General features: G+C 42.8%; 3 protein-coding genes across 3 annotated transcripts; all 3 read left to right on the plus strand.

Moving 5' to 3' along the window:
* Positions 1-1,546: 1,546 nt before the first annotated feature.
* Positions 1,547-7,183, plus strand: LOC306968328 (uncharacterized protein; the record flags this gene model as incomplete). The annotated part of the gene is made up of 2 exons (XM_079563671.1): positions 1,547-3,167; positions 5,417-7,183. 2 exons carry the CDS (start codon positions 1,547-1,549, stop codon positions 7,030-7,032), a joined length of 3,237 nt encoding a protein of 1,078 aa, XP_079419797.1. The 3' UTR covers positions 7,033-7,183.
* A 2,957-nt stretch (positions 7,184-10,140) lies between these two features.
* LOC306968330 (tripartite motif-containing protein 16-like) lies at positions 10,141-11,924 on the plus strand (the record flags this gene model as incomplete). Its single annotated transcript, XM_079563673.1, has 1 exon — positions 10,141-11,924. One exon carries the CDS (start codon positions 10,141-10,143, stop codon positions 11,761-11,763), a length of 1,623 nt encoding a protein of 540 aa, XP_079419799.1. The 3' UTR covers positions 11,764-11,924.
* Positions 11,925-15,206: 3,282 nt separating this feature from the next.
* Positions 15,207-22,210, plus strand: LOC306968331 (uncharacterized protein; the record flags this gene model as incomplete). The annotated part of the gene is made up of 2 exons (XM_079563674.1): positions 15,207-16,828; positions 20,561-22,210. 2 exons carry the CDS (start codon positions 15,207-15,209, stop codon positions 22,101-22,103), a joined length of 3,165 nt encoding a protein of 1,054 aa, XP_079419800.1. The 3' UTR covers positions 22,104-22,210.
* Positions 22,211-27,759: the final 5,549 nt, after the last annotated feature.

The following is a 27,759-nucleotide window of genomic DNA, read 5'->3' on the forward strand; positions in this document are numbered from 1 at the left end:
CCAGCGACTAAAAAGTCCTCAGAAAATCCAAATTAAAGACATACAGCATGTTTATATTGAGGGAAAATGAGCTGCAGCAGAACAATGAAAACACTGTAGCTTCTCGCTAAGTTACTACAAACACACGAGAAAATCTACAGGAGCTGAAGTAAAGACGAAAAGAGACCATTTAAGAAACATCTCAATACTATTGTTAAATAAAAACACATAAATGAATAAAGCTCAGGCATTGGGAGCTTTAGGACATGGGCTTTTCTGTCTATGATGGACAGAGACATAAAAATAAAAAATATATTGAATGAAAATAAAATAAATAAATGGCATCAGCACAATTCTAATATAACTGCTCTTAAATGTGTCGCCGACTTTACTTAAGGAAATGTACATGAGTAAATTAACTAATTACAAACCAATCTGCTGTGAAAAAAGTAAGAACGTTGAAGAAAATGCCTTGTACTCGTATCGGTATTCGGTGTCGGCGAGTACTTAAATCCAAGTACTCGTATCGGTTTTAAAAAAAGTGGTATCGGTGCATCCCTAGTTAAAATGAACTAAAACCTGACAAATATTGCTGTAAATATCAATAAATCGCTTTAAGTTTGTCTTCTTCCCCCTCCTTTTAGAGCTATATTGCTGACAGCTCTATTATTGAAATATTTTGTACTTGTCTTCATCATAGACTGTAAAATGAAGAATGGACTTGTTGTGGCCGACTTCTTCCTATGGACATTATATTGAAGTTTTTATGCCCCTCTTTAAAGGCACTGCCTGGTTTTCTTCCTGTAGTGGAACTTTGTGACTGCTTTTTTTCCAAGTTCAGTCCTGGTTTCATGTCTGACTTTGACGGATTGAGACTTGTAGCCTTCGTGCACCTGGATCAGACCTTTGTACAGAGTAATTAGTTGGTGAATGAGTAATGACTAGTGCACTGCTTGTCAACACAGGTTTGCAAAGTGTAACACAACTGTAAGCATTCAGGCAATGAGAGGAAACTTTATTTGCAGAGCACAATTCGTGTAAGTACATTCAATGTGCGTAAAATTACAAGAAGATAACTGTCCAACCAATGATCACTTTAATGTGGTTATATAGTAAGAGGTGTATATAACACAAGCACATGTGCAAGTTTTAGTATTTGATTTATAAACAATCCTATTCTATAGCCTTTAAGACTCAACATCAGTATTTTAAAGCATGCAGATCATTTGTGGATCATAAACTGAGGCAGTAAAACTTGCATGAATCCTTGTCTTTGTTGGTCAAACTTTCCTTTTGAAGTCTTTAGTATCACAAGTCTTTGAGCTTAGCACATTATGACAAAAAAACAACCTTAACAAATAGAGGGAGTTGCAGGTTCGTGGTTCACAGAAATAGAGGACATTTTCAAGTCAAGTCAAAAGCCTCTGACACACAAGAACAGCTTCTACAATAGTTTAAAGTCAGAGCTGTTCAGACCAGGGGGTGGAGCCTGTCTCCTCCCACTGCAGACTTAGGTTTCATGTTTGCAAAAGGGAAACTCACACAGTCATTCTCACCGAGAGCAGAGATGGCAGAGAGAGCACTCAGTGACGACGTTATAACCTGTCCAATCTGTTTGGAAACACTGAAGGATCCAGCGACTCTTCCCTGTGGACACAGCTACTGCATGGACTGTATTCAAACCAACTGGAACCACGAGGTGAGGTACAGCTGTCCTCAATGCAGAGAGATATTCACTCCCAGGCCTGTCCTGGCCAAAAACACAGTGTTAGCCAATCTAGTGGAGGAGCTGAAGACGACAGGGCTCACAGCGCCCCCTGCTGACCACTGCTATGCCGGTCCTGGAGATGTGAGCTGTGATCTATGCACTGGAAGGAAGCTAAAGGCGGTCAGTTCCTGTCTGCAGTGTTTGGTCTCTTACTGTGAGACCCACCTCCAGCCTCATCGAAATGTTGCAGGACTGCAGAGACACCAGCTGGTGGCGCCCTCTGACAAGCTCCAGGAAAACCTCTGCTCTGAGCACAATGAGCTGAAGAAGTTGTTCTGCCGCACAGACCAGCAGATCATCTGCTCCCTCTGCTGTGTGGACCAGCACAAGGGTCATGACACAGTGTCCTCTGCAGCAGAGAGGGCTCACAGGCAGAAACAGCTGGAGGCCAAGAGGGCTCTGCTGCAGCAAGACCTCCAGCACAAAGAGACGGAGCAGGAGAGGCTCGGACAGGAGGCCCAGGACATCAGCCGCTCTGCCCAGACAGCAGTGCAGCGCAGTGGGGACAGCTTCAGAGAGATGGTCCATCTCCTGGAGAAGAAACGCTCTGAAGTGGAGCAGCAGATCCGCTCTGAGGAGCAGATCCAACTGAAACAAGTCCAAGAGCTTCAGGACCAACTGCAGCGGGACGTCACTGAGCTGAAGAGGAGCATCTCTGAGCTGGACACACTGTCCCTCACACCGGACCACACCCAGTTTCTCCTGCTCTGCCCCTCACTGTCCACAGACTCAGAGAAGACCGAGTCCAGGCTCCAGACCAGACCAAGGACAGACTTTGAGGATGTGACCAGAGCTGTGTCAGCGCTGAGGGACCGACTACAGCTCAGTCTGAGAGAGTTTCACATGTTTGAGCCTGAGCCCCGCTCCAGAGAGGACTTCCTCAGGTATGCAAGTGACGTCACACTGGACCCAAACACAGCAAACAAACATCTGTCTCTGTCTGATGGAAACAGAAAAGCAACACGTGTGTCTAAAGAGCAGAGTTATCCTGATCACCCGGACAGATTTGTTAATGAATGTCAGATCCTGAGTACAGAGGGTCTGACGGGCCGCTGTTACTGGGAGGTGGAGTGCAGCAAGAAGTACTGGGTTTTTATAGCAGTGTCATACAGGGATATAAAGAGACGTGGAACCTTCAATGAATGTGCATTTGGATTCAATGATAAATCCTGGGCTTTATACTATATGAAAAATAATTACTCATTTTATTTTAATAATGTTAAGTCCGAGGTCTCAGGTCCAATTTCTGTCAGAATCGGGGTTTACCTGGACCACAGCGCAGGGGCTCTGTCCTTTTACAGTGTTCAGGACAAAACCATGAGCCTCCTCCACAGAGTCCAGACCACCTTCACTCAGCCGCTGTTTGCTGGGGTCCGGATTTATTGTAATGAAGACACTGCTCATTTCCTTAAACTCAAATAAATCCATTATTTGTGTTGTTTTGCTGAGGTCGGGAGTTAAAGGTTCTGTCTGATCTTGTACAGGAGTCTTATTGAGTTTTATCACTGAGTTTGTGGTTTGAATATATGTAGATTTATACAAAACATTCTGTCTTGTGTTGAGTTGAGAGACTTTTTTGTTCTTTGTAAATCATTGTTTGTTTTTTATTAATGCATAGGGCAAATTGACTCAGAGATGTTCAGAGATGTCTTAATGTTGAGGTCAGTGTGTGCGGCCATGTTTGGAGTTACATGGAGGAAAAATAAATAAATAAATGCTTTCATTTTGTGGTGTTCTTTGTTTTCATAACCAAAGTTAGTGTTGTCACGATATGAACATGTAAAGCACTGACCCGGAAACGTGACTCTGCCAATTGTGAAATGTGCTCATAAACTCGTCCCTGTTAAGATTGTGATGCTACAATTATGTTCAGAAAAACAAAACACCGCCAGTCTCTTCTTTAAGACATGATTTAGTTTTGGTAAGACGTGATATGAAAACAACAGCACAATTCACCATTAAATAAACAAACTTTTTCACTAAATACTTCGCCCACTGACAATTAGTAAAATACACAGTTATGATTATGTTGTTACAGTAACTTAAGTACTTGAGTCACTTTGTGAAGAAACTGTATTTATTGGAGGAGTTATATCATTCAGTACTTTTTACTTCTACACGAGTAATATTGTAATGAAGTATGTTTACTCTTACTTGAGAAAAAAAATACTTGTGCCTCTGTGTGTACATTTTAAAGTTACGAAAGCTTCATGTTGACTTAAAATATGTGTAGTTTGTGTTTTGTGTCTCTTTTTCTTCAGAGATACTGTATACGCTCCAAGTACTTTTTGACTTTGACTTGAGTACTTGAAAATGAAACAGAAATACCATTTTAGACGATATTTACGCAACGCAACAAATAGTCATGTAGCACTAATGCAATACTGCCCTCTAGTGTTGGGAAACTACTGAGACGAGGAGATGTGTGTTATTAAAACTCTTTCTGTGACCTTTATTTAATCAAATCTTATAAAGTTTTATATAGACCAATATCACAGCATGAGTCGCCTCACAGGGCTGCAAAACTGGGAGGTTCCACTCAGAGGCAGACTTATTTTTTTTGAGGGGTGTCCTGGCCCCTGAGAGGATCCTATTGTGTTTATATAGTAGTGGAGGAAACCGAAGTGAATTTTATAGAGGAAATAAACTGAAACCTGACACATGTTGCTGTAAATATCAGTCGCTTTTAGTTCATCTTCTTCCCACTCCTTTTCGAGCTAAATTGTTGGTTATTTTATGCAAATTATCGGGGCAAAGAAAGTATATGAAAATTAAAGATTTTGGAAAGATTCAGCCTTTGTCTCTGTATTTGCCACATTTATGTGACTCATCAAGTGTATGTATGAATATAGAAAACCTCTGGCGAGCTACTTGGACGTGGGACAAAGACAGAAAGTTTCCACTGAAGAATGGACTTATTGTGGCCGACTTTCCATTGAAACAGTGACAGTGTGTGGCCTGGATTGTACTTTGCGACTGCTTTTGTCCAAGTTTAGTTGTGGTTTAATATTTGACTGACAGACGGAGACTTTTAGCCTTCGTACAACACCTGGATCAGACCTTTTCCCAGAGTAATAGGTTGGTGAGTGAGTAATGACTTGTGTAGTGCTTTTTCAAACTTGTCAACACAGGTTTGCAAAGTGTAACACAACTGTGAGCCATAAAGCAATGAGAGGAAGGTTTATTTGTAGAGCAAAAGTCGTACAAGTCAATTCAAAGTGCTTAAAATTACAAGAAGTCAAACCAAATACATAAAGCATTAATCATTAACTAATCACATTAACAGTTAAGAGTGCGGATGAAGTAATGTCCGTGTGCAGAGCTAAATAGCACTGTTTTCAGGAAGTGAAACTTGCACAAACAGTCACATTCTTCACATTCTTCCCAAGAAATCTCAACTGTCCTCGAGCTCGCAGTTATATAACAAGCCCTTTAGCAAATGATGATAGAATAACAACATACACTAACAGAGGGAGTTGCAAGTTAAAGGTTTACAGAAATAGAGGACATTTTCAAGTCAAATCAAATGCCTCTGACACATAACAACAGCTTCTACAATAGTTTAAAGTCAGTCCGGCTCAGAGCTGCTCAGACCAGGGGGTGGAGCCTGTCTCCTCCCACTGCAGACTTAGGTTTCATGTTTGTAAAAGGAAAACTAACAGTGATTCTCACCGAGCGCAGAGATGGCGCAGAGAGCACTCAGTGAAGACGCCTTAACCTGTCCAATCTGTTTGGAAACACTGAAGGATCCAGCGACTCTTCCCTGTGGACACAGCTACTGCATGGACTGTATTCAAACCAACTGGGACCAAGAGGTGAGGTTCAGCTGTCCTCAATGCAGAGAGATATTCACTCCCAGGCCTGTCCTGGCCAAAAACACAGTGTTAGCCAATCTAGTGGAGGAGCTGAAGACGTCAGGGCTCATAGCGCCCCCTGCTGACCACTGCTATGCTGGTCCTGGAGATGTGAGCTGTGATGTGTGCACTGGGAGGAAGCTGAAGGCGGTCAGTTCCTGTCTACAGTGTTTGGTCTCTTACTGTGAGACCCACCTCCAGCCTCATCGAAATCTTGCAGTGTTTAAGAGACACCAGCTGGTGGCGCCCTCTGACAAGCTCCAGGAAAACCTCTGCTCTGAGCACAATGAGCTGAAGAAGTTGTTCTGCCGCACAGACCAGCAGATCATCTGCTCCCTCTGTGTGGACCAGCACCAGGGCCACCACACAGTGTCCTCTGCAGCAGAGAGGGCCCAGAGGCAGAAACAGCTGGAGGCCAAGAGGGCTCTGCTGCAACAAGACCTCCAGCACAAAGAGACGGAGCAGGAGAGGCTCCAACAGGAGGCCCAGGACATCAGCCGCTGTGCCCAGACAGCAGTGCAGCGCAGTGGGGACAGCTTCAGAGAGACGGCCCTTCTCCTGGAGAAGAGACGCTCTGAAGTGGAGCAGCAGATCCAACTGAAACAAGTCCAAGAGCTTCAGGACCAACTGCAGCGGGACGTCACTGAGCTGAAGAGGAGCATCTCTGAGCTGGACACACTGTCCCTCACACTGGACCACAACCAGTTTCTCCTGCTCTGCCCCTCACTGTCCACAGACTCAGAGAAGACCGAGTCCAGGCTCCAGACCAGACCAAGGACAGACTTTGAGTATGTGACCAGAGCTGTGTCAGCGCTGAGGGACCGACTACAGCTCAGTCTGAGAGAGTTTAATGTGCCTGAGCCTGAGCCCCGCTCCAGAGAGGACTTCCTCAGGTATGCAAGTGACGTCACACTGGACCCAAACACAGTATTCAAACATCTGTCTCTGTCTGATGGAAACAGAAGAGCAACATTTATGTCTGAAGAGCAGAGTTATCCTGATCACCCGGACAGATTTGTTAATGCATGTCAGGTCCTGAGTACAGAGGGTCTGACGGGCCGCTGTTACTGGGAGGTGGAGTGGAGCGGGACGTACGCGGTTTATATAGCAGTGTCATACAGGGATATAAAGAGACGTGGAACCGGCGTTGAATGTGCATTTGGAAACAATGATAAATCCTGGGCTTTAAGTTGTGATAAAAAACGTTACTCATTTTATTTTAATAATGTTAAGTCTGAGGTCTCAGGTCCAATTTCTGGCAGAATCGGGGTTTACCTGGACCACAGCGCAGGGGCTCTGTCCTTTTACAGTGTTCAGGACAAAACCATGAGCCTCCTCCACAGAGTCCAGACCACCTTCACTCAGCCGCTGTTTGCTGGAGTCTGGCTTTGGAGCAATGGAGTTACTGCTCATTTCCTTAAACTCAAATAAATTCATTATTTGTGGTTGTTTTGTTGAGGTCGGGAGTTAAAGGTCCTGTCTGATCTTTCTTCTGAGTTTGTGGTTTTAAATATGTCGATTTATACAAAACACTTGTTAATGGAGCCGTTTGTCCTAAATATACATGAGGCGTTTTCATTAAATGAGGAAATGAGCCAAATAAATAAAAGGTGCACTTAGCATTTACTAAGTCTTGTTCTTTACAAAATCATTGGAGCAAAATGATTTTGTGTTCAGAGATGTGTGTGAGGCCATGTTTGGAGTTTCATGGAGAAAAAAATTAAAAAATACTGTCATTTTGTGGTGCTCTTTGTTTTTATAATCAAAGTTAGTGCTGTCACAAAAACATTTCAGCATTTTGGAGGAAAATTTCAGCAGTTTTAAACAAAGACAAAACACGGCGCATCTAATTGTAAAGCACTGACTCAGAAACGTGACTCTGCAAATTGTGAAATGTGCTCATAAACTCGTCCCTGTTAAGAATTGTGATGCTACAATTATGTTCAGAAAAACAAAACACCGCCAGTATCTTCTTTAAGACATGATTTAGTTTTGGTTTAGACGTGATTTGAAAACAACAGCACAAAACCATTAAATGAACACAAACAACTTTCATACTAAATACTTCGCCCACTGACAATTAGTAAAATACACAGGTACGATCAGACACGGGTAGTACTCAGTTACAGTAACTTAAGTACTTGAGTCACTTTTGGAAGAAACTGTACTTATTGGAGTTATATCATTCAGTACTTTTAACTTCTACTTGAGTAATATTGTAATGAAGTATCTTTACTCTTACTTGAGAAAAAAATACTTGTGCCTCTGTGTGTACATTTTAAAGTTACAAAAGCTTCATGTTGACTTGAAATATGTGTAGTTTGTGTTTTGTGCCTCTTTTTCTTCAGAGATACTGTATACGCTCCAAGTGCTTTTTTACTTTGACTTGAGTATTTGAAAATGAAACAGAAATACCATTTTAGAGGATATTTACGCAAGGCATTTAAACGCAACAAATGCTCACGTAGCACTAATGCAATGCTGCCCTCTAGTGTTGGGAAACTGCTCTCACAGACAGACGAGAAGATGTGTGTGAATAAAAATCTTTCTTTGACCTTTATTTCACTAAATCATTTCAAGTTTTGTACAAACCAATATCACAGCATGAGTCGCCTCACAGGGCTGAAAAACTGGGAAGTTACACTCAGTCAGAATTTTTTTTTTGTAGTAGTAGAGGAAACAGAAACAAAAGTTCAATTGTATTGCTAGTGTAACCCACGTCTCCTAATGCCATGATGTAACTGCAGCCCTTCGCCACAAGCGGCGCTATCATAAAAGTGCCTGACGGCCATCACTTCCGAGTCAGCCCCACTGCTCCCGCTGTGACCGACTACGCACTACTGCACGATACCAACCACCAAAAGAACCGTCCCAAATCTTCGTAAACCGTAAGAAAATCTTCTCGAAAGTTGACGGTGAGTTACCAGAACCTGTTTTGCGTCGTAGCACTTTGCCAAATGTACGACAGTTGTTACCAAAATAGTAACTTAAATGAAAGTCGCTACTTCCGCGTTCGCGGTAGCCTTTCCTCTAACACCGCTGTCTTTGAGTGTTTATATGTTTGTTGGGCCCTCAACTACAGCGGTGTCACTGCACCTACTTACAATAGGCACTCACTACTGTGTGCTATATTGGCCGTTTGCCGATACCTCTCTTTGTTTAGATGAAAATGCATGTTTTCATATGCTACCAGAATGCTAACAGCCCATTGAAATGCATAGGGATTCGTTAGCTCATACAATGAATGAAGCTTCTGATTGTTTTGATTATGTTGCGCAACTGTTTTGATGTTTACATTTATTTTTAATAAGCTACTGGGCTTCAGTATTAATGAATTCACTGAATGTTACTAGTAACCGATTACTCACTGATAGTTTTATCGTGAACTTATGTTTTTTTTCCTGATCTTGTTTTCAGGTCAGGTTTTTTTTTCTGAGCGCCTGCCCCAGGAATTCCTCTGCTAGAGGAGGCGAGCTGAAACGAAACTGGCAGGAACTGATCATTCCTCTTCTGTTGCCTCCGCTGGACACTTTTTGTTGGATTATTACTTTTTCTATTTTTCTCCCTTTTTGAACTCTGAACTTTCTTGAACAAGGATCGTATTTTGAATTTTGAGTTTTGGATTAAAGGATCGTAAACCAAACTAAATAGTGCGTTTTGGAAAAAAACGTATGAACTGAACTCTAAAAACAAGAACTAAAACCAGACTATTTGACCAAAGGTCATAAGGGTTTTTTGGATATTTTTTTCCCTTTATTGTCGTTGTTGTGCACTTTAAACAAGGCCTTATTTATATTTATTTGTTACTGTGTGTTACTATTTTTCTTTTGCTTGAATATACGTCACTTCAAATCTTATTTCTGTGCATCGTGTTCATCATTTCCCCCAAGCTCCTATAACAAACCTGGTTTTTCTGTTCAGTCATATTCTGTCCGTTGCAATACAAGTCCTAACCTTCTACACATTAATTAAGCGTTACACTAGAACAAACTGAAACCTGACACATATTGATGTAAATATCAGTCGCTTTTAGTTCATCTTCTTCCCACTCCTTTTCGAGCTAAATTGTTGGTTATTTTTTGCCAATTAAAGGGGCAAAGAAAGTATGTTATATGAAAGTTAAAGATTGTTGAACAGATTCAGCCTTTGTCTCTGTATTTGCCACATTTATGTGACTCAAGTGTATGTATGAATATAGAAAACCTCTGGCGAGTTACTTGGACGTCTCAGTGGGACAAAGACAGAAAGTTTCCACTAAAGAATGGACTTATTGTGGCCGACTTTCCATTGAAACAGTGACAGTGTGTGGCCTGGATTGTACTTTGCGACTGCTTTTGTTCAAGTTTAGTCCTGGTTTAATATTTGACTGACAGACGGAGACTTTTAGCCTAGACGGACACAAAAAAAAAGCTTCTACAATAGTTTAAAGTCAGTCCGGCTCAGAGCAGCTCAGACCAGGGGGTGGAGCCTGTCTCCTCCCACTGCAGGCTCAGGTTTCATGTTTGTAAAGGGAAACAGTCATTCTCACCGAGCACAGAGATGGCGGAAAGAGCATTCGGTGCAGACGCCTTAACCTGTCCAATCTGTTTGGAAACACTGAAGGATCCAGCGACTCTTCCCTGTGGACACAGCTACTGCATGGACTGTATTCAAACCAACTGGGACCACGACGTGAGGTACAGATGTCCTCAATGCAGAAAGAGATTCACTCACAGGCCTGTCCTGGCCAAAAACACAGTGTTAGCCAATCTAGTGGAGGAGCTGAAGACGACAGGGCTCACAGCGCCCCCTGCTGACCACTGCTATGCCGGTCCTGGAGATGTGAGCTGTGATGTGTGCACTGGGAGGAAGCTAAAGGCGGTCAGTTCCTGTCTGCAGTGTTTGGTCTCTTACTGTGAGACCCACCTCCAGCCTCATCGAAATGTTGCAGGACTGCAGAGACACCAGCTGGTGGCGCCCTCTGACAAGCTCCAGGAAAACCTCTGCTCTGAGCACAATGAGCTGAAGAAGTTGTTCTGCCGCACAGACCAGCAGATCATCTGCTCCCTCTGCTGTGTGGACCAGCACCAGGGCCACCACACAGTGTCCTCTGCAGCAGAGAGGGCCCAGAGGCAGAAACAGCTGGAGGCCAAGAGGGCTCTGCTGAAACAAAACCTCCAGCACAAAGAGACGGAGCAGGAGAGGCTTCGACAGGAGGCCCAGGACATCAGCCGCTCTGCCCAGACAGCAGTGCAGCGCAGTGGGGACAGCTTCAGAGAGATGGCCCTTCTCCTGGAGAAGAGACGCTCTGAAGTGGAGCAGCAGATCCGCTCTGAGGAGCAGATCCAACTGAAACAAGTCCAAGAGCTTCAGGACCAACTGCAGCGGGACGTCACTGAGCTGAAGAGGAGCATCTCTGAGCTGGACACACTGTCCCTCACACCGGACCACACCCAGTTTCTCCTGCTCTGCCCCTCACTGTCCACAGACTCAGAGAAGACCGAGTCCAGGCTCCAGACCAGACCAAGGACAGACTTTGAGGATATGACCAGAGCTGTGTCAGTGCTGAGGGACCGACTACAGCTCAGTCTGAGAAAGTTTCACATGTCTGAGCCTGAGCCCCGCTCCAGAGAGGACTTCCTCAGGTATGCAAGTGACGTCACACTGGACCCAAACACGGCATTCAAATATCTGTCTCTCTCTGATGGAAACAGAAGAGCAACATGTGTGTCTAAAAAGCAAAGTTATCCTGATCACCTGGACAGATTCGTTGCACAATGGCAGGTCCTGAGTACAGAGGGTCTGACGGGCCGCTGTTACTGGGAGGTGGAGTGGAGCGGAAAAGACTTTGTCCGTATAGCAGTGTCATACAGGGACATAAAGAAACATGGATTTGGCAATGAATATATATTTGGGAACAATGATAAATCCTGGGCTTTACGTTGTGATAAATACAGTTACTCATTTCATTTTAATAATGTTAAGTCTGAGGTCTCAGGTCCAATTTCTGGCAGAATCGGGGTTTACCTGGACCACAGCGCAGGGGCTCTGTCCTTTTACAGTGTTCAGGACAAAACCATGAGCCTCCTCCACAGAGTCCAGACCACCTTCACTCAGCCGCTGTTTGCTGGAGTCCGGATCTGGAATATTGGAGACGCTGTTCATTTCCCTAAACTCAAATAAATTCATTATTTGTGGTTGTTTTGTTGAGGTCGGGAGTTAAAGGTCCTGATCTTTCTTCTGAGTTTGTGGTTTTAAATATGTCGATTTATACAAAACACTTGTTAATGGAGCCGTTTGTCCTAAATATACATGAGGCGTTTTCATTAAATGAGGCACTTGGAGCAAATTGACTTTCAGAGATGTCTTAAAGTAAAGTTAAGTGTGTGAGGCCATGTTTGGAGTTTCATGGAGGAAAAAATAAAAAAATGCTGTCATTTTGTGGTGTTCTTTGTTTTTATAATCAAAGTTAGTGCTGTCTCGATATAAACATTTCAGCAGTTTTAAACAAAGACATTTGTGGGAAAAACACTGTGCATCTAATTGTAAAGCACTGACTCAGAAAGTTGACTCTGCAAATTGTGAAATGCGCTCATAAACTCGTCCCTGTTAAGATTGTGATGCTACAAATATGTTCTGATAAACAAAACATCACCAGTCTCTTGTTTAAGACATGATTTAGTTTTGGTAAGACGTGATTTGAAAACAACAGCACAATTCACCATAAAATAAACACAAACAACTTTCATACTTAATACTTCGGCCACTGACAATTAGTATAATAGACAGTTATGATCAGACGCGGGTAGTACTCAGTTACTCAGTTAAGTACTTGAGTCACTTTATGAAGAAAATGTACTTATTGGAGAAGTTATATCATTCAGTACTTTTAACTTCTACTTGAGTAATATTGTAATGAAGTATCTTTACTCTTACTTGAGAAAAAATAATACTTGTGCCTCTGTGAGTACATTTTAAAGTTACAAAAGCTTCATGTTGACTTGAAGTATGTGTAGTTTGTGTTTTGTGCCTCTTTTTCTTCAGAGATACTGTATACGCTCCAAGTACTTTTTTACTTTGACTTGAGTATTTGAAAATGAAACAGAAATACCATTTTAGAGGATATTTACGCAAGGCATTTAAACGCAACAAATGGTCACGTAGCACTAATGCAATACTGCCCTCTAGTGCTGGGAAACTGCTCTCACAGACAGACGAGAAGATGTGTGTGAATAAAAATCTTTCTTTGACCTTTATTTCACCAAATCATTTCAAGTTTTGTACAAACCAATATCACAGCATGAGTCGCCTCACAGGACTGAAAAACTGGGAAGTTACACTCAGAGTAAGATTTAATTTTTATGGGGAGTCCTGGCCCCTGAGAGGATCCTATTGTGTGTATAGTAGTAGAGGAAACAGAAACAAGTTAATTTTATAGTAAAAATAAACTAAAACCTGACAAATGTTTCTGTAAAAATAATAATAATAATAATAATAATACATTTTATTTATATTGTACTTAAAGGAATAGGCCACCGTTTTTACATACTGAGATATGCTCTTACCTCACTTTAGTCGAGTTAATATATCCCCGTCTGGTCTTTGTCCGTGCGCTCTGCCAGGCAAACGCAGCACATACGCAGCCTCTCCCACATGTCACATAGCTCCAAAAAAGCTCACGATAGAAGCTACCAAGCTCTTCCACGTGTTCCCTATTTAAATAAAGTTACGTGAAGTGTTTTCATGCGAAGTATATTTACACAGAAATGTAGCATGTCGTTTTTATAAGCAGATAAAAAGGGGAACTATATTGTGAGGCGTAATGATACGAGGAGCAAAACGTCTGCGCAGTAACTCCTAAAGGTTATTGACGGAAGTGAGCGGGGGAAGTCTTTAGGAGTTACTGCTTTTTTGGAGCTATGTGAACTGTGGGAGAGGCTGCGTATGTGCTCCGTTTGCGTGACAGAGCGCACGGACAAAGACCAGACGGGGATATATTAACTAGTCTAAGGTTAGGTAAGAACATATCTCAGTATGTAAAAACGGTGGCCTGTTCCTTTAACATTTCAAGGAAACCTCAAGGTGCTACAACAGGTGAATAAAATTAGATAAAAACAAATGAACATTGACATAATAAAACAAAACAAGCACAAGAAGAAAACAGTCTGAGGCCACATAGAAAACTTAAACTAATAGGCCTTTTTAAATAAATATGTGTTTTTATTTTTAAGGCCCCCTCCTGGAACCGCCACCTTAACGTGGTGGAGGGGTTTGAGCGCCTGAATGATCCTGGAGCTCTGTTGTCGGGGGCTCCGTGCCCCTGGTAGAGACTCCCATAATAAACAGGTCCTAGATGACGGGTCAGACAAAGAGCGGTTCAGAAGCCCCTTATGAGAGACCAACAGGCTAAATCGCAAGGCCGTCCTTCTGTGGACCCACCACCTGCAGGAGGAGCCATAAGGGGCTGGTGCAGTGTGATTTGGGCAACTCCAACAGCTGCCCCCACGACCCGGCAACGGACAAGTGGAAGAAAATGGTTGGATGGATAGATGAATTTTAAAGGCCTCAACACTCTGGGGAGCCCTCAGCGACTCTGCGAGGGCGTTTCAGAGCGAAGGGCAGGCCCGTCTCCCACTGTGGAGAGCTTGGTCATGGGCTGGTGAAGGGTGTGGGTGGAAGTGGATCGTAAGTGTAATTCTGAGGCTGTTCCATGGACACACTGGTATGTGAGGAGGCAGATTTGATAATGTATTCTGTAATGGATGGGCAGCCAATGAAGGGACCGGAGGACAGGGGTGATGTGGTCATATTTGCGTCTCCTTAGCAGGAATCTGGCTGCACCGTTCTGAATGTTCTGGAGCTTCAGCAGGCTCTTACCAGGAACCCCGACGAGGAGGGCATGTAACAGCTTCTGTCTGTGAGAGGGAGGTGCGGAGTTTGGCAATGTTTTGTAGATGATGGAAGGACACTTTGCAGAGGTGACAAATGGTTTTCAAATGAAAGATGAGGATCAAATCTGACCCCTAGGTTTGTCAATGAAGGAGGAAAGGGGAATGTTGTGGCCCGATACATGAATATTAAGGTGGATGACTGGATTTAGGGCTGGGTGCTAATCAAGATGCCTTCAGACTTGCTGCTATAAAACTGGAGGAAGTTGTTTGTCATCAATACCTTTATCTCGTCCAGGCAGGCGTGAAGTGCGGACGGTAGGACTGAGGAAGATGTAGAATCATGTTTGGAGTAGAAGGCTCTTTACTGAGTCTTTTTGAGTAATGCAGTATGTAGCCACGGCCCAAGTCCTTATCAGTTCTTCTGCGCAGGAGAGATAACAAGTCCATCTGCTTTTCTCGGGTCCCCGGAGGTGAAAAATTATTCCAGCCATTTATAATTTTCTGAATTATATAATTTCCCTATTGTCTTCAGCATTAGTTCAGCTATCCGCAGCAAGGTTCACACAAATAGGACATTTTCAAGTCAAATCAAAAGGCCCTTACCCATAAAAACAGCTTCTACAATAGTTAAAAGTCAGTCCTGCTCAGACCAGGGGGTGGAGCCTGTCTCCTCCTACTGCAGACTTAGCTTTCATGTTGAAGTGAAAAACACAGTCATTCTCACCGAGCGCAGAGATGGCGCAGAGAGCATTCGGTGCAGAAGTTATAACCTGTCCAATCTGTTTGGAAACACTGAAGGATCCAGCGACTCTTCCCTGTGGACACAGCTACTGCATGGACTGTATTCAAACCAACTGGAACCACGAGGTGAAGTACAGCTGTCCTCAATGCAGAGAGATATTCACTCCCAGGCCTGTCCTGGCCAAAAACACAGTGTTAGCCAATCTAGTGGAGGAGCTGAAGACGACAGGGCTCATAGCGCCCCCTGCTGACCACTGCTATGCCGGTCCTGGAGATGTGAGCTGTGATGTGTGCACTGGGAGGAAGCTGAAGGCGGTCAGTTCCTGTCTGCAGTGTTTGGTCTCTTACTGTGAGACCCACCTCCAGCCTCATCGAAATGTTGCAGTGTTTAAGAGACACCAGCTGGTGGCGCCCTCTGACAAGCTCCAGGAAAACCTCTGCTCTGAGCACAATGAGCTAAAGAAGTTGTTCTGCCGCACAGACCAGCAGATCATCTGCTCCCTCTGCTGTGTGGACCAGCACCAGGGCCACCACACAGTGTCCTCTGCAGCAGAGAGGGCCCAGAGGCAGAAACAGCTGGAGGCCAAGAGGGCTCTGCTGCAACAAAACCTCCAGCACAAAGAGACGGAGCAGGAGAGGCTCCAACAGGAGGCCCAGGACATCAGCCGCTCTGCACAGACAGCAGTGAAGCGCAGTGGGGACAGCTTCAGAGAGACGGCCCTTCTCCTGGAGAGGAGACGCTCTGAAGTGGAGCAGCAGATCCGCTCTGAGGAGCAGATCCAACTGAAACAAGTCCAAGAGCTTCAGGACCAACTGCAGCGGGACGTCACTGAGCTGAAGAGGAGCATCTCTGAGCTGGACACACTGTCCCTCACACCGGACCACACCCAGTTTCTCCTGCTCTGCCCCTCACTGTCCACAGACTCAGAGAAGACCGAGTCCAGGCTCCAGACCAGACCAAGGACAGACTTTGAGGATGTGACCAGAGCTGTGTCAACGCTGAGGGACCGACTACAGCTCAGTCTGAGAGAGCTTCACATGTCTGAGCTTGAGACCCGCTCCAGAGAGGACTTCCTCAGGTATGCAAGTGACGTCACACTGGACCCAAACACAGCAAACAAACATCTGTCTCTGTCTGATGGAAACAGAAAAGCAACACGTGTGTCTAAAGAGCAAAGTTATCCTGATCACCCGGACAGATTTGTTAATGAATGTCAGGTCCTGAGTACAGAGGGTCTGACGGGCCGCTGTTACTGGGAGGTGGAGTGGAGCGGAAAAGACTTTGTCCGTATAGCAGTGTCATACAGGGATATAAAGAGACGTGGAACCTGCTATGAACATGTATTTGGAAACAATGATAAATCCTGGGCTTTACGTTGTGATAAAAACAGTTACTCATTTTATTTTAATGGAGTTCATTCCAAGATCTCAGGTCCAATTTCTGGCAGAATCGGAGTTTACCTGGACCACAGCGCAGGGGCTCTGTCCTTTTACAGTGTTAAGGACAAAACCATGAGCCTCCTCCACAGAGTCCAGACCACCTTCACTCAGCCGCTGTTTGCTGGAGTCTCGATTTATAATATTGGAGACACTGTTCATTTCCCTAAACTCAAATAAATCCATTATTTGTGTTGTTTTGCTGAGGGCGGGAGTTAAAGGTTCTGTCTGATCTTGTACAGGAGTCTTATTGAGTTTTATCACTGAGTTTGGAGTTTGAAATATGTCGATTTATACAAAATACATATTCGTGGAGCCGTTTGTCCTAAATATACATGAGGCGTTTTCCTTAAATGTGGCACTTGGAGCAAAATGAGCAAAAAAAAAAGTGCACTTTGTGAAGTTTTAGGTGTTGCCAAATTCATCAAAACTAAGCATTTAAAAAGTTGTGTGTCGCGTTGAGTGCCGTTTTCTTTCTTTGTAAATCATTGTTTTTTATCAAATACATGGAGAAAATTGACTTTGTGTTCAGAGATGTCTTAAAAGGAGCTATACCTGATTGTACAAAGAAACAGGGTCACTCAAATTTCACATTTTTTCTGGTCCAAACTCATCTCAAACTTTTCTAATGCATTTACAACATCAAAATTCATCACACACTACAAAAAGTGAATATCAAGCATTGACTTAAATGACTTGAATTGAGGAAATGTATCTTGTTTTGAGCGGTTTTCACTCATTTAGACACTTTTCCTGATCGGACCAAGTTTACTTTGCTTGTTTGAGGACATTTCAGACCAGTTCTAGGGTAAATCTCGCTTGAAATAAGAAAGTAAAATTGCCAATGAGATAAGACCAACTTTCTTACCCTATTGGCAAAGAAAATGACCTGAATTGAGGACGAAATGTATCGAAACGAGTCAGAAACATCTCAGAACAAGTGAAATAATCTGGGACAAACGCCCAACAACTTCTTAACTAGTCAAAACAACTAAAATTTGGATTATTATGCTCAAATTGAGATGTTTATACTGATCTAGTTAAATACTTTTTGTAGTGCAGGGACTGAGTTTAAACCAGGTTTCACAACTTTCAGGAGGAAAACTGTCACTTCACTGTAAAATATGCCTACTAGCCTGACATTTTATGACTGTTTAAGGCTTTAAAATCAGTGTTTTTTGGATAAATGTCTGCTTTTACCATATACTAAAGGACAAAACAAATTTTATTCCAATAACAGAAAATTGAAAAATCAAGGATAGCTCCTTTAAAGTAATGTTGAGTGTGTTTGGTCCATGTTTGGAGTTTCATGGAGGAAAAAATAAATAAATACTTACATTTTGAGGTGTTAGTGAGTAAGTGGTTTATTGTCATTGTACAAGCGCACAACGAAATAGTGTTCAGGTGTCAGTCCTGAGCTGCTGCCAATGTTCGTCAACCTGACCCGCATGACCTTGGAGGACGGAGAAACTGTAGCTGCCCTCTGTCTCCTCTGATCTGAAACAATGCACCACCTCCTGGGCTTGTCCCCGTCTCAGAGCGTGGTGTCCTGCACTGGTCAGCTCCACCTCCTCCTTCCTCCTGCACAGCTCCCTCCACAGTCTTTCACCATCTCCTCGCTGGTCCCTTTTTTTGTTTCCTGTAGCTCCTCTTGTGACGCCTCCTCCGTGCTGCAGGTGTGGGGGCTCTTGGTGCCTCTTCAGTGTCAGATATTTGTAGATCTCAAATGGGTTTAGCTGATAAGCTAGCAGTTTGTTTACCTTCAAAAAGCTGCTTTCTTCAGGACCATTTTGGACTCTCAAAGTAAACAAATCCACCAAACCTCCACGAAAACACGGTAAAGACGAACAGAAGTATCCAGAACAACAACGCGGAGCAGAAATCACAAATGCAGCTCGCTGAAAAAGGCAAACAATTCAGCTGCAGCAGGAGAGAGGGAGGTCACTTTGTTTTTATAACCAAAGTTAGTGTGATATGAACGATATGAACATTTAGCCTCAAAGAAAAAGAAAGACAGAAAAGGAAAAATCAAAAATCAAAATCAATCAGCAGTTTAGTTTTAAACTCAGACATTTGCTGGAAAAACACTATGCATTTAATTGTAATTAGTAAAATAGACAGTTACGATCAGACGTGGGTAGTACTCAGTTACAGTTACAGGTACTTGAGAAACTTTTTTAAGAAACTGTACTTATTGGAGTAGTTATATAGTTTTTAGTTCTACTTGAGTAATATCGTAATGACGCATCTTTACTCTTACTTGAGTAAAATAAATAGTTACTTATGCCTCTGTGAGTACATTTCAAAGTTACAAAAACTTAATGTCGACCTAAAATATGGGTAGTTTGTGTTTTGTGCCTCTTTTACTACTTTTAACTTGTACTTCAGTAAAATGATTTCAAAGTAACGTTACTCTTATTTGAGTAAATATTTCTGCTTCTCTACCTGCCTCTGGTTACGATTAACCTCGGCCGATAGTTTTGCAGGACGTTGGGGGAAATGAAGAGAACAATTAAAAAGATTAAAATGAGTCAAGGCTCAAATTATCTTCCTAAATAGTTTTATAATAAAACATCCATAAAATAGAAATACCATTTTAGATGATGAGGTGCATATATTTACGCAAGTCATTTAAACATAACAAATGGTCACGTAGCACTAATGCAATACTGCCCTCTAGTGTTGGGAAGCTGCTCTCACAGGCAGACGAGGAGATGTGTGTTAATAAAAATCTTCCTTTGACCCTTATTTTACCAAATTATTATGTCAAGTTTTGTATAGACCAATATCACAGCATGAGTCGCCTCACAGGGCTGCAAAACAAGGAGGTTCACTCAAGAGTCAGATTTATTTTTAATGGGAGTCCTCGCCCCTGAGAGGATCCACTTTACTGTATGGTACAGGAAAGTATTGCACTATTTGGACAATTAAATTCAAAAATTGTCAAGTTGGAATGGAGTCTGTTTCAACATGAGAAGGTTCTGCTCTCTTTTGAGCTTAAAGCTTGTTGTGTACCAATGTTTCTTCATATAATTGACCTTTTGCAAAACCCCGCCCCAAAACGGTAATTGTCCAATCAGACGTCCTGGCAACCGTTAGAGGCTAAGTCCGTCATGCTGCAAGACGTCCAATGCAAAACAATGGGACATACAAGCAATGAGCACTGAGCAGAAGCACTTTTTTTTTTACTAACCACGAAAAACCCTACCAGACAAAGAAGAAGAAGCAAAATGGTGAAGCGATCTGCCTATGGAGTATGTAAATCGGACACAAGGTACCAGTTCATTTCCCTTCCAAAAGCGAAAACACAACCTGAGAACTGCCTATAAAGGATCAAACAATGTGGACGGCTCTACACCCAGCTAAATGTCTCCAAAATAAATAAGCAAACGTCTGCTCTTAAGTTAGGTTAGGGCCTAGCAGCTAGGCTAGCACCTTAGTATGCTAACATCTAGCTACTGACAGTCACATAACGTTACACAAACTGGCACTGGAGCTGTAACTTTAATACTTGGGTAGTAACACATTCTTCCCAAGAAATCTTAACAGTCCTCGAGCTCGCATTCCTATAATAAGCCCTCTTAGCAAATTATGACACAAAAACCACCTAAACTAATAGAGGGAGTTGCAGGTTCGAGGTTTACAGAAATAGAGGATATCACCTAGTCATGTCAAATGCCCCTGACACATAAGAACAGCTTCTACAATAGTTTAAAGTCAGTCCTGCTCAGACCAGGGGGTGGAGCCTGTCTCCTCCCACTGCAGACTTAGGTTTCATGTTTGTAAAAAAACTAACAGTCATTCTTACCGAGCGCAGAGATGGCGCAGAGAGCACTCAGTGACGACGTTATAACCTGTCCAATCTGTTTGGAAACACTGAACGATCCAGCGACTCTTCCCTGTGGACACAGCTACTGCATGGACTGTATTCAAACCAACTGGAACCAAGACGTGAGGTACAGCTGTCCTCAATGCAGAGAGAGATTCACTCACAGGCCTGTCCTGGCCAAAAACACAGTGTTAGCCAATCTAGTGGAGGAGCTGAAGACGACAGGGTTCATAGCGCCCCCTGCTGACCACTGTAGCAGGAGCTATGCCGGTCCTGGAGATGTGAGCTGTGATGTGTGCACTGGGAGGAATCTAAAGGCGGTCAGTTCCTGTCTGCAGTGTTTGGTCTCTTACTGTGAGACCCACCTCCAGCCTCATCGAAATGTTGCAGGACTGCAGAGACACCAGCTGGTGGCGCCCTCTGACAAGCTCCAGGAAAACCTCTGCTCTGAGCACAATGAGTTGAAGAAGTTGTTCTGCCGCACAGACCAGCAGATCATCTGCTCCCTCTGCTGTGTGGACCAGCACCAGGGCCACCACACAGTGTCCTCTGCAGCAGAGAGGTCCCAGAGGCAGAAACAGCTGGAGGCCAAGAGGGCTCTGCTGAAACAAAACCTCCAGCACAAAGAGACGGAGCAGGAGAGGCTTCGACAGGAGGCCCAGGACATCAGCCGCTCTGCCCAGACAGCAGTGCAGCGCAGTGGGAAGAGCTTCAGAGAGATGGCCCTTCTCCTGGAGAAGAGACGCTCTGAAGTGGAGCAGCAGATCCGCTCTGAGGAGCAGATCCAACTGAAACAAGTCCAAGAGCTTCAGGACCAACTGCAGCGGGACGTCACTGAGCTGAAGAGGAGCATCTCTGAGCTGGACACACTGTCCCTCACACCGGACCACACCCAGTTTCTCCTGCTCTGCCCCTCACTGTCCACAGGCTCAGAGAAGACCGAGTCCAGGCTCCAGACCAGACCAAGGACAGACTTTGAGGATGTGACCAGAGCTGTGTCAGCGCTGAGGGACCGACTACAGCTCAGTCTGAGAGAGTTTAACATGTTTAAGCCTGAGCCTCGCTCCAGAGAGGACTTCCTCAGGTATGCAAGTGACGTCACACTGGACCCAAACACAGCAAACAAACATCTGTCTCTGTCTGATGGAAACAGAAGAGCAACACGTGTGCGAGAAAAGCAGAGTTATCCTGATCACCCGGACAGATTTGTTATTGCATGTCAGGTCCTGAGTACAGAGGGTCTGACGGGCCGCTGTTACTGGGAGGTGGAGTGGAGCTCGACGTATAGTGTTCGTATCGCAGTGACATACAGGGATATAAAGAGACGTGGAACCGGCAATGAATGTGCATTTGGAAACAATGATAAATCCTGGGCTTTACGTTGTGATAAAAACAGTTACTCATTTCATCTTAATAATGTTAAGTCTCAGGTCTCAGGTCCAGTTTCTGTCAGAATCGGGGTTTACCTGGACCACAGCGCAGGGGCTCTGTCCTTTTACAGTGTTAAGGACAAAACCATGAGCCTCCTCCACAGAGTCCAGACCACCTTTACTCAGCCACTGTTTGCTGGAGTCTGGCTTTGTGGTGATTATGGAGACACTGTTCATTTCCGTCAACTCAAGTAAATCCATTATTTGTGGTTGTTTTGTTGAGATCGGGAGTTAAAGGTCCTGTCTGATCTTGTACAGGAGTCTTATTGAGTTCTATCACTGAGTTTGTGGTTTGAAATATGTAGATTTACACCAAACATTTATTAATGGAGCCGTTTGTTCTAAATATGCATGAGGTGTTTTCTTTAAATGAGGCACTTGGAGGAAATGAGTCAAAGAAATAAAAGGTGGACTTTTTTAAGTTTTACACTCTGTTTTAGGCCCAAATAAAACCCAGTAAATTGTGAAATGTCCTCATAAAATTGTCAGAATTATGATGCTACAAATTCTCTGCAGCTTTCGTGACCTCCTCCGGTTTGGAATCAACATCTGTTCCATAACTTTAAGCGTCTGTGACTGTGAGGTCTTTCTTAAACCGTGTCGAGCAGAAGGGGAACTCCGTACGTAACTGTAGCTCTTTGGGCCATGATTAAATCTGCTCCAGCGCTGAGGAGCTGAGGTCATCTAGAACCAATCACATCGCGGCCTGGTTTGTGCTAGGCCCCTGTGCAAAAGTCTGCGGAAGACGTTAAAGCGAACGAAAGGAGGTTTTACACAGAACTATATGGACCGTTGAACATGGTTTGTACAGTGTTTCCTACTACAAAAACAAGAAGGCAAACTGTCAAACTATGCAGCTATTACATGTTCTTTACTATTTAGGCTACATTTAGAAAATTGGCAGCACTTTACTAAACCTCCAGACTATAATGTGTTTGTAAAGCATTGATTAATACTGAACTTGTCTTTTTAAGCAATACAATGCTTTCCCAATAATGTGGTCATTCATCAGAGACACAGAGCACTGGAGTAATATGGTCGTATTTCCTGGTTCTGGATACACTGCAGGTTCTTACAGCTCATTTAGAGAAGCCTGGAACTGTTCACCCACTGACCTGCAGGGAGAGTCAAACTGGGTCCTTTTCAAACACAAACTTAAAGACTTTTTAATCAGAGGTCAGAAATGTGACCACTGACCGTCTGCTCTGCTGTGTTTATATAGTGTTGTGTTGTATTATTATGATATGTGTTTTAACTATGTATTGTTTATTTTTTCTGTAAAGGCCCAACAGGGGACGGACATTGAGAATTAGCTTTGGCTAAAATGTTGTAGTAACATGAGTTTACGTGACATACTTGTCCCTATTCAAATAAACTTAAATTTAAAAAATAAAGTAATAGCGAGGCATTACTTTGAGAGGTGGGTATTACTACAGTAACATTTTCATGAGTAACTTTTTCAAGTAATTGTTGAACTGAATTATTACTTTGAACTAACAGTAATCTTCCTTGAGTGACACACTTGATTATTCTTTCCACCTTCTGAAATTCTGAAAATGCAGGGAAAAAAAAGAGGAAATGTCATAGTTTAGGACACACTCTGTAACTTCTGGATTCTACCTTTGTCAATACAAATCATGATCCTAATGACCAGCAGGACGCACTAAAGACTATTCTTGCAGTGGGTATTCAAAGAATGGATTTGGATGAGGACCCAATCTATTTAAATCTCATATCATTACCCGAGCTGGAGACGAGCTGGAGCCGTCCCACTGCCAGGAAAGTTACAGTCAGGTCTGAGAAGAGGTGAGAAGGTATTTTTTTTTAATATACGTCTGTAGTGAAGCATAAATTCAACCAGAGGGACTATTTTCAGCATCACCTCCAGCCAGTGACCGCGTCTGCGAGGGTCACACCTCCACATCAGCCTATCAGTGCAGTCACACCTTTGTTGCAATCATCGCCCTCGGTCCTGCTTTTTAGCCTCCAGCGTCATGGCTCGGCTGTGCTGCGACCCGCCTCCACCCCTTCATCGCCTCCTCTATCCACGGCTCCGCCCGGCTAAACTGGTCTGCCACACCACCACCATGTCCAGGTTCTGGGGGAGGACATCCCTGACGCTAACCAACCCATCCATCCTAACTTTAATTGTCTATGATGTTTACTGCCGGGATCTGATCACCCAAAATATATGTCAATAAATCCTTCTAATCGCTACTTTTTTAGTATTTATTCTATTTTTTGGGTGAAATTTGACGCAGTGTGGATTTAACCGGAATGTTTTATGGAAGATTCTTTGAAAATATTGCATCATTTTCATTATAATTAAGTTTTGTCTGTCCTATATCAGACGCTCAAACAGTTAATCAGTACAAGCCAGTGTTAATTTTGACAACATATTTTAATTTAGTTTTAGTCTTAGTCTTTTGACTAAAATGTAAATTAATTTTAATCGAGATTTAGTAAAAAAAAAAATCGTTTCAATTTTAGTCTAGTTTTAGTCGACTAAAATTGCAAGTAAATTTAATCGACTAAATTTAAGACTAATTTAGTCGACTTTGCTTTGATAATATTCATTATAATCATGTTTAATCTTGTTCCTCTGCTTCATGGAGCTGCTCCACATGAACAAAGCTCAGAGCTGATCCTTTGGCAGAGAATTTACATGATCTGAGGCTCTTTCAGACGCTCAATACAAGTTTGGATGATTTTAGTCTCTCCTTTTCATTTTTATTTAGTCTTATTTTAGTCGACTAAAATATCTGGACATTTTAGTCACAGTTTTAGTCTCATGAACAACTTTTAATTTAGTTTTAGTCCAATTTTAGTCGTCAAAAATATCACTTTGACTAAAATTAAGAGTAAATATTTTAGTCGACGAAATTATCACTGGTACAAGCTTTAGTAGTAGCTATTTTCCCCCAAAATGTTTCTATTTTCTACTTATTTAAAAGGTAATTATGTTGGTCACTACTTTGTACTTGAGTAATACTGCCTCAAAGTAACGTTATTCTCCCCTCTTGTTTTATTACTACAACAACACTTTAACTAAACCTGTGCGGTAGGCGGTGCGCTCCAGTCCACTCAGGGGCATTTTCCCATGTCTGTGCCCAGGCTGCGGTGCTCTGCCGTGGGGCTCGGCTGCTCACGTCGCCCCTGCTCAGTGCCAGCTCCCGCCACTCTAATCCCGCTCTGTACCTGGCGGTTCGTTCTGGCGACACCGGCCCCTCTCTCCTCTCTGCAGCGCCGCTAATCCGCCACACTCTGCTGCCTCGGGCCTGGGAACCCCGCGGGGAATATGGGCCACGACCAGGGACTGAAAAAAACAAAACAAAGACAATTCAACAGACGGGTAGATCTCACACCGTCTGGAGGAAGCCAAAAACACACGCCTTTCTGTCTTTGCAGGGGGGTTTATTGGTGAAAAATATAAAAAGCTTTATTGTGAGTGGCTTGAACCTCCAAGTACCACCAGGCCGGGGTCTATACAATCTTCAACATCAGAAGCAGTTTAATTTCAAACCAAATAACAATCGTAAAGGGCCACTAGATCATTTATTATTGACAAAAAACAAAGCATACACATTTTTATCACTAGAACATAGATACATGTAAAAATTTAAAGTACTAATTTAATAGGGTTGGGACAAAATATCGTTTTGCAATATACATATGTGTTGTGATATGTGTATCGTATTGGAAAACCATGTATTGCCCGGCAGCACTTTGGACACCCCTGATCTAAACAAAAGACTCTGCCATTTCCGCTTAAAATGTTTTAAAGGGGGGGTATTATTATATAATGCAAAATCGACTTTTTCAAGCTTTCCATCATGTTATTCTGTCACTCCCTCATTAAAAACATGGCTGAAGTGTTGCCTTGGCACATTCACGTATTTTTGAGTAATCTGTAAAAACTCTGACGGTGGCCATTTTAGGGATAGGTTTGCTTGAGTCCTCCTAGGAACGCCCCCACCTCCTGGAGACGCCTCCGAGCTTTCGTCACCAGCCGAGTAACCAACCACTGCTCCTCAGCAGAACCCCCTCCCCACTGATGCCACAGACAGCGTGTGGAGGGGGCGTGTCTAAAGGCTCAGAGGTTCTTAAAGAGACAGAGGCCTATTTCAAGACATTCACTACAGCCATTTTGAGAGAGACATTTTATACAAGGCAGTTATTCTAATTTACTGCATTTACAGACCAACAGAAGGTTTGTCATCATTGTAGTGTGATATAGACTGGTGCTATGGGACTGAAAAAAGCTTAATACCCCTTCTTTAATCAATTGCGGACTATATATCTATACTATACAGGGTTTAAAAATGTTAAAACTAAGTTACGCGTATGACCTGTGGTGGCAGTCGTGAGCATAACATGACCAACTTGCATCTAGTCTCTTTAAGCTTTCGTAATAAATTAATTTGGGGTAAAATATTGCAGTTTGTGATAATGAAAAATCACACATTTTAATACTTTGTGCAATAGAATATATTGTATTAACATATCGTATCGGGCCCCAAGTATCTTGATACGTATACGAGCGATCGCGATGTCGTCACATCCGTTGGCCGTGGTCGGCATTTTACATTTTCATATTTGATAAACATTTTATTAAAATCCTATAATCAGCAAAAACAATGTCCATAAACAGGGCATTGCTTCTCTTGCGCTGTAACAGATCTATCATTTTTTAAAACCGAGTTAGAGGCCTGTCTGCATCAGCTGTTGCCGACCACTCACCAAAACATCCGACGAAAATTGCGGAAGTAAACAACAACAGCGATCGCTCGTATTGGATCGCAACAAAAGTTTGTTACTGTTGTAAAAATCTGTCACCAACTTATTCTAGGTTCAAATGTTTCCTAATTTATATATTACCAGAAACTCATCACTCAAAAACACAATGTTTTTTCTATCAAATAAATGAAATTATATCTTACTATAATGCATCAAGTCTATTGCAGTTGACCCTACACCAGTGGTTCCCAACGCTTTTTGTCTTTCGTTCCCCTTTGGCCTTTCAGTGGTCAACCGTGTACCCCCTACCTCAAGGGTGTTACAGTTTATTTAGAAAGTAATGACTTAAAAGTGGCATTTGTAAGAAAAAGAACAATGTTGCGGTCAAAATAAACCTAAAATTCTCCCAAAGCAACACATTTTACTGAAAATCATAGCTTTTCCTATAAAAATGATGTTACATTTTCCCCTTTTTTCAATCTGAAATAGTTCCAAGTACCCCCTGCTAGGTCCTCGTTAGGTCCCCGTACCCCTGGTTGGAAAACACTGCCCAACACCACCAGAAGAAGCCCAAGTACCACAGTTTGAGAACCACTGTTTTAGATGGTGATGTGTCGCCTGTAGCCTCTTTTTAACCAAAAAAAACTCTGTCCCAGCGCAAAAAAGAATAAAAACACTGCAATGTTCCCGGGTCAACTGTGCACTCACACTGTGGTTCTCAGGGTCAGCAGCAATTATTTTATTTACTTTAACTCGAGAAAATTTCATTAATGCATTTAAGTTGAGTTTTCTTCTGGTTTAGACGTAGTTTAATCCAGTTTATTTCTATTTTTGGATGTACTTAATGTGAAAAGCTTGGGAGCCACATGTTGATTTAACTTGTATGTATTCCGATGCTTTTTCTAGAGATCAAAACTCGTACTTTTTCTTTGGATCACTCTTAAGAACTGCTCATCGACCGACATCACAACTAGGGCTGAAACAACTAATCGATTAATCGACAACTAATCGATTACTAAAATAGTTGTCAACTATTCCAGTAATCGATTAATCGTTTTCTAGTGAACACAGACTAAAATTGAGCAAAAGAGACATGACAATTATGTATTTTGGA

The sequence above is a fragment of the Gobius niger genome (assembly GCF_951799975.1).
Source record: "Gobius niger genome assembly, chromosome: 9".
In the NCBI taxonomy this organism is placed as follows: Eukaryota; Metazoa; Chordata; class Actinopteri; order Gobiiformes; family Gobiidae; genus Gobius; species Gobius niger.